The following is an 11466-nucleotide window of genomic DNA, read 5'->3' on the forward strand; positions in this document are numbered from 1 at the left end:
CTTCCATAAACGTTGGCTATAGAACAGCATCGGCAGCATCGGGTTGCTGTACGTGCTGGCAGACGAATCAAGGTACACGATCGAACACTTCTCTATTTATTGAGAATCGGCCCGAAACGAGTCTAGACAGGGACCTCTAGCGCGTAGTACGCAATTCGTTGAGTTGAACTGTCACTTCAACTGTAATTTCATAAGTTCATTTGTGCGCTGGCAGCGGGAATGCGCGCTGTCTACGTTAGCGTTCAACTTCGTGCTTAGGCAGCAAGTAAATTCAGCTGCTTTGTCGCATTCACATGTTTAAAATTTATGTGTGCAAGGTTACTTGGACATTGTCACTCTTCTCCATTCGATGTACGAACACCGGGCCTTACCTAGCAGACGACACGGAACTTGAAATTGCAGTCCTAAACTTGATTAAAATTTTATTTGTGAATAATGTGTGTGCACGTTTATACAGACTGATACATATTTTAAAGTAAGAAACTAGCTTTGCCATAAATTACATGTATGCACTAAAAATAAGCACTTGCTAGCGCCACTGCTGCTTTCTTACATAATCAAGTAGTCGCAGCAGTTCTGCAGGAACACTTTTGTTCTTGAGCTGTCGGTTTGCGTGCCTCGTTTGTTGGTGTGATTGTGGTACCTGCATGGCAAGCTGATTTCGGTGACGCGCGGAAATCAGTGTAGTAAGCGTTGCACGATGAGCCAGGAGAAAGAGCGTAAGCGCCGTAAACTCTATTTAGTCGATGCGGACGCGCCCTTTGTTGTTCCACGCTCCACGCTATGGTACAACAAGCAGCGGCCCATCACGCCGAGAACCTCGGCGGCACAGCCTTTGACTGACGCCCTGCCCGACGACGCTGCAGACACCGCAGCTACTGCCAACTGCGATGAAAATCGCCAGCGAGGGATCGGCGTAGCTGCTTCCAGCGCTGATACTGACGACAGTGCCCTGGCATACTTAAGCGACGCACAGCCGCCAAGAACCACAAGTGAAGCTGGCATCACCAGTGACGACTTATTCGACGATGAGCAGACGGAATTTGTGGTGCCGTGAGCGAGAATGGCTGCAGCGGTAAAGACAGTGACCATACCGATGAAGAACGAAGTGATCCCGCCAATGGGCTTGTCCTACAGTTCTATGACACCGAGCTGCTAGCTCAATGTGTCCGCCACTTCGGAAAGAAAACACTGCCTTCTTCATCAACAACATTGTCTGAGGCTGTTGTATTGATTATGGCGTTTGTTGTGGCGCATGGGCTCACTTGGTCGGCGGTTGATGATTTGATAAAGTTGGTTGACGCTTCGTTTGGGCATCGGCCATCTGGTCTCCCACGCTCAAAATACCTGTTTCGAAAGCTTTGGGCTCCCAAATGTGAACAGATAGCCCAGAGACATTACTATGGCGAATTGTGTATGTCGCTTCTTGAGATGAGTGAGAACAAGAGGAGTCTCCACTGCACTATATGCCCGCTATCATACGATGTGAGGGAGGTGAAGTAGAAAGGATGCTTCTTTGCTATTATGGACAGAAAAGAACAGCTTCAACACATAATAGCAAGAGTCAAGGACCTCCTTTTCAGCAGTCTATCAATGCTATCAGACGAACAAAGTTCAGGAAGTGTAGTGACGACAGACATTGCAAATGGGGCGATTTGTAAAGGACTCCGCCAAATGGGTCTTATGAAATGGAGTGACTTAACATTAACTGTGAATACAGATGGGAGCCCATTGTACAAGTCCTCCAATGCCTCCATTTGGCCCATTCAATTGTCGATCAACGAGCTTCCGCAACCCCATCGAAATGCAAATACCTTCCTCGCCGGCTTGTGGTTTGGGCGGAAACACCCTGATATGGCTCTTTTTATTGGGAAGTTTGTGAAAGCCTTACAGATGGTTGGGGAGATTGTGTGGCAGCATGGTGCTGTGGACCTGATCTCCAGAGTATACGTAGCTTGTGTCTGCGTTGATGCCCCTGCCAGAGCAGCTGTTGGAAACCAGACAGTTCAATGGCTGCTTTGGTTGCCCATGGTGCCTAGCATGTGGAACACTGCAAGAAGGTAAGTTCGTTGCAGTAATATTTATTCTTAGATGACATTTCATACTTGTTATTATGGTACTGTGTTAGCCTTGCACTGTATGCTGAAATATTGGCAGACATGTCACAATTTGGCAATTTTTCCGATTACTTTCAGAATTTATACATAGAAAAATTTTGACAAAACTGACAGCATTGGTGAAAATTCCTTGGATTAAAGCCGCACAAAAAAAGGCAAGGATGGTAAAAATGAATGTGACAAGTGCCGAACTGTATTAAAAACACATTTCATATTTGCAGAATTCAGGAGTGTAAGGGTTCGAAGACTTAGTGTGAATCATAAGTTATGCCTACCTGCATGGGAAGGTGGCAACAAAATAAATTTTAGCTGATTTAGTTCTTTTTTGTTTGTGATACCATGAACATAGTTTATTGTTTGTTTTACTTGTAGGATGCGGTAGGGTTTTTGGCCCTTGAAAATAGTAACCATGAAATATTACACATAATTTCCTGTATGGTTAGTGTTGAGGATCATTATATAAGCATCATGCATTGTTTGTTTGGATCTGTAGAAGCACACTTGTTAGTAAAGTTCTTTTCTAGGCAAATTTACCACTGAACTTGTAAACTTGACTCTCAAAAGTAGCTGCATGCTCAGGAGGAAGCCTGTCAGTGTGCTTTGTAGTCTGTAGATAGATTATAACAGCACCATTAAAAGTGCGATCTAACTCTAGTGTCTATCTGCATTTCAGGACGTCGTCTCTTCATCAACTCGGAGCCGACTGCACCAGAGAGGACAGCAGCAGGCATACGCAGGGACATGAAACTTGCCATGGAGCTGCAGACTCCAGTCAATGGACTGAAAGGGCCATCAGCTTTCTGGCCTTTGCAGTACCTGGACCTTGTCGAGTGCTACACTGTGGAGTACAGGCATTGTGTGCTACTTGGGGTGACCAGGCAGTTCACGGAGTATAGGTTCGATTCCTCTCACTGCCATGAAAAGTTCTACATAGGTCAGTATTCTGTTGTTTTGGCGGTTTCTTGATCTTGCAACTATTGTGCATGTGAAGCATATGTGCTGTGCATATTGATTGAGTGGGCTGTTTCGATTTTTCACTTCTGGCTATTATCAGACTGCCAGAGCATCAACTAGCCCAAGAAACTACTTTGCAATGAACCAGACATGCATTTTTCCTGGATTGTTGTGCACACTGAATTCCGGAGCACATGTGTTTTACAGCGTAAGCTGTTATGGGCTCATTCCAACAGGCGCTTTCGGTGGCAATAATGTTTTTTATAAACGTAAGCAAAAGTGAGCTCAGCTGACTTTTATTTACTTCTAGCTTTACCTTCTAAAGCCAATTTTGCTTGGCACGATGGTTTGATACAAGAAACAGCGAAAATATTGCTTTCCGTGAACCGCATACAACGCACTCAAACATGCTGCGTTGTCTTGCAGGTTATTCATTCTTGTTTCACCCATTGCTCTGCTTTTAACCCAGATTTTTTAGCGGTTCACAGTCTGTGTTGAGTGCATTCGAGCACCAACTACAGCCCCAACTTTTTCAGCTTGTGTACCAGAGTCACCACGAGTGTTAACTTTCTGAAATCGAAGCTTAAGCAGCTTGTCACAATTGTTGACACATATATAAAGGTATCCTGTGGCCAGCCTGCTTTTCCAGTTTTGTAAAATTATGGTCATTTCCTTAACCATTAAAGCTGGTGGTCAGCGTTATCCTTGAGAAAAGTTGACCTGGAGCAATCAATTTTGAATGTAGGACCATTTTCATGAGATTTCACGTAGTACCGGATATGTCTTACAGTGTATGTAGTGTTGTGCAAAAATAAATGGTGGGACTGCACGCAACCTGTGTTGAGTCATACAGAACATTGCAGAAGTGATGTATTCTCTAGTGCAACCATTTAATAATATCACTTGAGCTCTTTAGGCAATAATAATGAGATATCTTCAAGTGGGTAGTGCATTAATGACCAAACTGCTGATCACACTGGCCGCTGCTATTCAAGCAGCAGGTTTACATTTTTACTGGCCAGTTGTACTAGCATTTGATTTTACAACCTTCGGGCATCTTCAGGTTGTCTTGGGATCCCAATCTTTGTGACAGTGATGCTTATTCCTATCAGGGCCAGAACTAGCTAGCTGCTGTCTGGCTGCCAGTGGGCTGTCTAAACCTAAAATTTAAGAGACCCACTGGCTTAGAGACATTCATTCCAGAAATGTACATGATGTGAACTGTATGAAACGGTCTTGCAGGACGACCAAGCACCCTGAATTTCCTGAACCGGCGCCTGAAGGGCATTCAACCGCCACATCATATTACACGCCTGCCTCGCTCAATCCAGGAAAGGCACTTTTGGAAGGCCCATGAGTGGCGAAATTGGCTTCTGTACTACTGCCTACCGTGCTGCCAAAATACTCTGCCATCACCCTACATGAAGCCCTTCGCAATTCTTTCCGAGGCCATTTTTCTGCTCCTTCAAGAGCAACTCTCACCTACGGCCATTGCACAAGAAGGTGAGGAGAAATTTTGTGTATACTAATCAAGCAGTTTTCACGCATGCATTTTGTACTCAGTAGGGTTATTTGAAGAACTGTACATTGATTGTACAAAAAAATAACATGCATTTTTGTATTCAAGGAGCCGTGACATAGTTGTCCTATATTATCACTTTATCATTGAAACTGAGAGTAAGGGGCCCATAATGGACATGCACCCAAAAAATTGGTCTTTAAGCGTGCATTCTGATCAAAATTTAACCTTAAATTGACAGCCCCTGAACTCCTCCCACCGACAGTGACTGCCATTTTGATATCTACTGTGTGACATCAGGAAATGTGGAGGAGGAAGAAGTGGTTTGGAACAGAGAGAGACCACAGTAACTGTCTTGCACATTGGGGTACACCTCAACTGCGTTTTAGAGGCAGGGAATGACGAATGAAAGAGAAGCACAGCAGAGAGAGCAGTAAAGCAAGGGCGGCGCATGCATGGCCAGCTCGACAGCGACAAACATCCAGATGGCAATGCTTGGTTTGTAATTAGGGTGGTTCTGTGAATCATAGGGGGTGCATGCTGCTGTGCTGTATTCTTTGAAACAGTGTGATACCACAATGGGTGAATTGCTGTGCATGCTCTGGTACCTAACAGCACCACTGATTCTACCGGAAATTGCTTCAGAATTAAATGTAACAGCTAATGGCTGAGATAGATGAAAATTCGAGTTGAAGTATGTCAGCCATGTATTTCCAGCGCTGCAATCACTCCTTGTTTTATAGTGTTTAAATAAAAGGACACTAAAGGCAAATATTAAGTCAAATTGGACTGTTGAAGTACCATTCCAGAAACCTTTAGGTGCTTGTTCTGTGCCAAGAAAATGCTTAAATTGGAAAGAAGACTCGTTTTAGTGGTCGAAATACGTTAGCTCAATTCAAAATGTCGTCCCCCGAGCACAGAGGCGCAGCGACCACACAAGTTTTTTCGGTTGTTTATCGCACTGGTGCAGATTGTACGACACTTAGCCGCTTCGGCTGTAGGGGTTCACTCTGTTGCACCCAGTGGTAAGTTATGTCGATTTCGTTGCTGCAGCTGCTCTTGGTCAAGTGGCGTGTGTTATTTGGGCACTTGATGACATCACATGGACGCGGCAGTTTCTCTAACTTGCAGTTATTCGCGATAACCAAACTACTATTGAGACGCAACAGCGTAAGCGGAGCAGAGTCCGATGAAATCGAAACCTTTCGACCACTCAAGTCATTTTCAAGGGTAATGCCAAAATTCCCTTTTTTCCATGAATCAAACAGAAATGCACGAGTAGCATTTTATTTCATCTTGTAATGCAGTACAATGATCTTTTTTGATATGGGTAGTTTGAGTGCCAGTGGCTAATTATACTGAGAGAGTACTACACCATTGGGCTAGTACTAGAATGTCCCGCTGGTGTCGCAAATCGTCTCCTATATTTGCCTTAATTTCTCGATTACTAAAGTGCTCTTGTAGATAAGGTATTAACATTTTAGATCTTTTGCTCTAACATAAATGGTTATTTGCCTTTAGTGCCCCTTTATAAGTATGGCCTTCGAGATTGGCCTCTGTTACCTGGGGGAGTCGTTTCAGCGGCCGTCGTAAAAATTCGTTACCACTCAGTGTTGTCTCACTGGTGTACTTAGGCTACAACTGCAACTTCAAAAATTTCAAATTGCTACTTCAAAAAGTTTAAATACAAATTATCTAATGCTGCACCAAATGCACAAAAATTTTCATAGTTCGCTCTAAAATGCATACAAATTAAATGCTATGCATAATTCAAATTTTAAATTTGGCTCTCCTCCCCTTTAATCTTTATAGGAATTACGACACAATTACTTAGGACACATTTAATCTTATATTTGAACCCTGTACATAGCTTAGACCTGTTACATTTAGAATACTAGAACATAAAAGCTTCTGAAGGTGAATTCACTGTTCTGGTTGTAATGAGAGGCAGCTCAGTAGATGCACAGCAGATGTGTGGTACTGTGTGATTTTGAATACAATAATAGTTTTGTATACTGTGCTTTCTATTCCTTTCGTTTGACACTATCGCTGGACATACTAAAGAACTACTGGCTGCTCTCTTTTCTGAGTGCGAACATATGTCCATGTGACAATGGTGCTTTGCACATCACACATCTATGGTGCTGTGATGGCTCCTGGAGTTCGGCCTCTTATGCACTGAACTCCACATCTGTTGCAGCACTGTTGCAAATATATGCTGAGCACAACAGAACATGTATCAAATTTGTTTTTGTTTTTATGTTTTTCTGGACTTTGAAGTGTTGTAGAGCCTTAGAACTAATAATTTGCCTGGCTGCTTTTGAAACATGACAGAAATGCAGGTCAATGAAGGGCATGGGGGCTGTTGTCACTAAGTACATAATGATCATAATGCATACATAGGTTCATTTTCATAAACAGTACTTTTTCATAAGTAGTTGTGTACAGTATTGACATGGGATGTCTTTTCATTTCAGACAACCTTCTTCGACGTTTCGTCAACCGAGCTGCAGCATTGTACAGTGATAGGTGCATGACATTCAACGTGCATCAACTCCTGCACTTAGCACGGGCTGCCCGCAACTGTGGCCCACTGTGGGCTCATTCAGCATTTGGGTTTGAGAGTGGGAATGGTCAGCTTGTCAAGCTAGTTACAGCAGAAAATGGTGTGCCTGAAGAAATCCTCGATCGTGTGATTCTCTCCCAGGAGTTGAAGCTGTTGCTTTGTTCAACAGCAATAGCGTTGACAACTAAGCAGTTGTGCCATGATTTCCTGCACTATCCAAATGTAGAAAAGGCTCAGCACATACATGGTGCTTGCATGTTTGGTGCACCCAAGGATGTGCCTGTGGTGTTGCCTGAAGAAAGAGATTGTCTGAAGATAGCCTTGAACCATGTACCTCATCATTCATGTACAAGAACATTTTCGATTTTTCTATCGGGGAACTATATTTCATAGCAGGGAATACAAAAGAAGCAGCAAAAGTGATAGCAGCATTTTCGAGTCAAATGGTGGCGAGTTTTTTATTGTTAAAAGAATTTTCGAAGTTGTTGATGACAGGTTCCAAGCAATGGCGAAGTTCTTTTGCTTTGCCGAAAAGTTGCTTGTGAGGAACCTGAAGTCGTATGCCAAGTCACATAATGCCATGCTTTTTTTCTTTGCAGTACCCGCTCGTAGCTCTCAAATTCAGCAGTGTTTCAAAGCCCTGTCTTTTGATATCGTTTAGTGATGACGAGAAATTTGTGTGTAAAGTCCCCAACCTCATTGAACGGGACTAATTCACATGTTTTCATTCTGGTGCATTAGGTCTTTACGAAAAGGCACCTTGTTAGCATTCTATACAATTTTTTTACTAATAGATGTATATTATGCATTTGATTGCCATTCTTAAGGTACTAGATTTGTGAACTGTAATGCACTCGGCACTGCAACGAGTTCTGTGCATACTGTTAACTGTGTGTGTGCTAGCTGTGTTATGTCCAAAGCAAGCAGCAGCAAGCCCAGAAACATGTCCTAGCAAACTCAACGTCAGGGTTTTTCTTGAGTGACTTGAAAAGCTTTTCCTTATAGCAGCACTGTCCAACTTTCCTCATACAGAATCCAAGGTGTAAAACTGCACCTGTATGTGCAGCCTTGCTGTTTCCAACTTCGCAATTGCATTTGGTAGAAATCCATACTCCTCAATGCTGTAAAGCCCCCTGGAAAGGGTATCACTGGTCACACTTTCTTGAAGTCCTTTCGCGACAGCATTTGTCAGCTTCATCTTTTTTTCCGCAGGCTTTCTGCCTAGTATATTGCTGCTTGTAAGAACATGCCCAGTGCGTTACCACAGGCTCAGGAGGCAAGGGAAGGTTTGCTGTAGAGACAGATATCGTAGGAAAGATATTGCTTCACTGAAGCAAACACATTTACGGTTGGGTGCATATTGTGAACCTTCTCAAACGCAAAGAGGAGTGTGAGGCATGTAAGTGAAATGCTTGAAATTTCAAAACATGCATTTGAGATTTTGGAATGCAGCTTTTATATATGAAACTTAGTTGTTATGGCAATCGTCCTTTCGTACGAGCAGCTGGTTTCTTCCACAAAGCTAACACAGAGGACTGAAGGTTGGAAACAGCACCTGTCGAGTGGATACACCAAGCATGGTGGTCACAAAGTGGTGGCAGGGATAAATTGTTTCATCCATTGAGAATGCATGGCCGAGACACCTGCATGTGCGCGAATGTGGTCAACGTTTTTCTTGTAAATTACTTCAAGTCGTGTCAGGACAGTTCTGTCGAAACCACTTAAAGGTGACCTTCTTAATGGCTGAGTAACCAAGCTTGGTAAATGGAATATTTGCAGACACAAGGGCCTTCACAAGATCATTGTTGAATTCACACTGGCGATGTTCTGTCTTTGGAAAAGCATCTTGAAGGTCTTCCCTTCTTCCTGAATTTGCTGCTTCTGTTTTTTTGCTTTTATCAAGTTACATAGCCTCATACTCCTGAATATTGTTTCTACCATACCATTCCTTATTGAGGTGATTTATATGCTTCAAGCAATAACCGCACCTCACCGAGAGTCTGTTGTTTGTTCCAATGCATTCGTCCTTTCATTCCTTCAAATGCCATTTTAGAGATGTCATCGCTGGTTGTTTTGCACATGCAGATGCAAACTGCTTCTCACTAGCCATTCCATGAATGAAATAAAATGAGGTGTGAGTGAAACAAAGAATACAGTATCAGGCGAATAACATAATGTGACGAATAAGTGGTTGCTAGCTACTTTAATTTTATCTCCAGATGAGCGCTGGGTTGTTTTGTATGTGTTGTCTGCTGCACTGGTCCTTGCAGTTGCGGGCCACATACCGTGCATTACGAAGCCGTATAGTGTGACATGTGTGTCGAGTGTATCTCACAGGGAGGCAAACATGGCCAAGCAGTAGTTAGCAACACTTAAGAACTTTTTGTCCTTTTGCCATAAACATAAAACATACATAAAAATGTATGGATTCCTTCATAGACTATTTTATTGAGCATACTCTATTGTCTTGCCCAAAACTATTCAATTGAGACTGATACTAGTGGTAATAGTGTGCTATCACTGTGTATGCTATGGGAAATGCATGCAGCTTTGGCTGCAATGCAGCTTTTTGTGAAAGTAGATAGCTGTGATGCTGGTTGGTTTTCACAGCAGAGTAGAATGTCACAGTGCCATTTTATGAAAGTATTGGTGGTAGTTTATTGGAATGTCTAGCTCCTTGTTAAAGGTTGAATCATATGTGTTTTCATTAGAGTTTTTGTCAGCACCTTTTACCTTAAGACACATTCTAGATGGTTGTAGGATTCAAGTTCCTGATGTGTCTCAAAAATGCATAGAGTGTCTGGAAGGAACACTTTTCCAACCTCTTTAAAGGGGCCCTGAACCACTTTTTATTGAAGTGGAGAAAGACATTTGAAGTGAAAACAGGCTATTTCAGAATCACTTTGCCGCAAAAAGTACTTGAATGCCTTAAACAGAAGCGGAGTTATTGGCAATCCAACACGGCCTCCGCTGTGCTCCTCTTCCTCCTTCAATGCCTTGCACTGCTACGGCTACGGCGGAATGGGGCGAGGCCACAAAGCTACCAAACGTCACCATGGCACACAGTTTGAATTTAATTTTGGACTTCCGATTTTGGTGCACACGAAGCAGTAAACATAACCCAAACGCGGTTGTCCTCAGCGAGCCGCAGTGGGCTTGGCCAGTGTACTCGTGGTGGCATCCCGCGACGGCCGCGGTGTAGCCGACCGCAGCGACCAATAGCAGCCGTGTATTGGAGTGTGCTTTATTACGAAATAAAGCACACAGAAAAGAGAGAGGATTATGGGGTCTTTTGAAACGAGAGCGTTTGAGAGAAAGGTGACTTCGCGCTCTGCTTGCGAGCGCCACGGACCGCGCACGACAGCAGAACTTGGCCGAGATGTTCACAACAGCGTATGGTACTCCTGCTCTATGTTATTTCTCCAAGCAGGAGGGATGGTTCAGGGCCCCTTTAAACAGTGTTTTAAGAAGTGCACCTAATAGTCTGATTAACCCCTTAACCGTTTTATTATTTTGACAATTTCTATGCCCAAACTGCTTATTTAAAAAATTTTTGATTTTGAATACTTTCCTTCTAATATTTGACTTTATAATTGCTCATAATAAAGGAGGCCAGTTATCTGCTGGTATTTAATAAAAAACAGCAGAAGCTCAGTTCGGGAAGCTTTATCAAGTTGTCAGGCAATGTTATATTGAATGCCATACCATGCATTCGTGAGGACACTTCATGGGGATGTCATTGACGTCGATGCGCCATTAATGACGTCCACTGGCAATAGTGTCTTCTGGGTAGTCTTCCTCAGCTGATTAACTGCTAATTTCGTAGTCATCGCTTTCGCTTCCAGAAACGAAGCGAACTTCCGTTTCTGAATTATTATCGTGCGAAGAGCTAGATCATGGGGAAAGGCTTCTTTTTCGTGATGACAGACCTCCAATGTATGCGTCGTTTCCACAGGACGGCATTTTTTGAAACACAATTTGCGCCCCAAATAAATGTGAAAGGGAGGTTGAACAAAAAAGAAACTACCTGCGCAGTGCTGCCATTTGCGAAGCGTCACACCAGCTAGCCCGCCAACGAGCATGTCTTGTTCAAAACACTCAAAAGGAGGTAATGTCTCCTGCAGACGAGCTCGCCCAAGACAGTTTTGGGACGGTTCGGCAAAGACGAGCTGTGCTCGTAAGAAACGGTTCAGGGGTTAAACATGATTTCGGTCAAACATGTTATTGATGCAACTGAACAGTGTCTTATGTGAACTTGCTAGGGGTGTATTTTATATGTAAATGTAGGTATAAATCAGAATATGAGCCAT

At 43.2% G+C, this 11466-nt stretch overlaps 1 protein-coding gene across 1 annotated transcript; it reads left to right on the forward strand.

Annotated features, from left to right (window-relative positions):
• The first annotated feature begins 1969 nt into the window (after positions 1-1969).
• LOC125941050 (uncharacterized) lies at positions 1970-7344 on the forward strand. The gene is made up of 5 exons (XM_049657969.1): positions 1970-2060; positions 2791-3051; positions 4314-4574; positions 7068-7256; positions 7298-7344. Exons 1-5 carry the CDS (start codon positions 1970-1972, stop codon positions 7342-7344), a joined length of 849 nt encoding a protein of 282 aa, XP_049513926.1.
• Positions 7345-11466: the final 4122 nt, after the last annotated feature.

The sequence above is a fragment of the Dermacentor silvarum genome, chromosome 10 (genome assembly GCF_013339745.2).
Source record: "Dermacentor silvarum isolate Dsil-2018 chromosome 10, BIME_Dsil_1.4, whole genome shotgun sequence".
NCBI classification, from domain to species: Eukaryota; Metazoa; Arthropoda; class Arachnida; order Ixodida; family Ixodidae; genus Dermacentor; species Dermacentor silvarum.

What these genes read in the sequence shown, in the direction of transcription:
- LOC125941050 (XM_049657969.1), top strand. Translation starts at nt 1,970, where the DNA reads ATGCCCCTGCCAGAGCAGCTGTTGGAAACCAGACAGTTCAATGGCTGC. An exon ending in CCATGAAAAGTTCTACATAG is followed by an intron (nt 3,052 to 4,313) that starts GTCAGTATTCTG and finishes ACGGTCTTGCAG; the next exon opens with GACGACCAAGCACCCTGAAT. An exon ending in TACGGCCATTGCACAAGAAG is followed by an intron (nt 4,575 to 7,067) that starts GTGAGGAGAAAT and finishes TTTTCATTTCAG; the next exon opens with ACAACCTTCTTCGACGTTTC.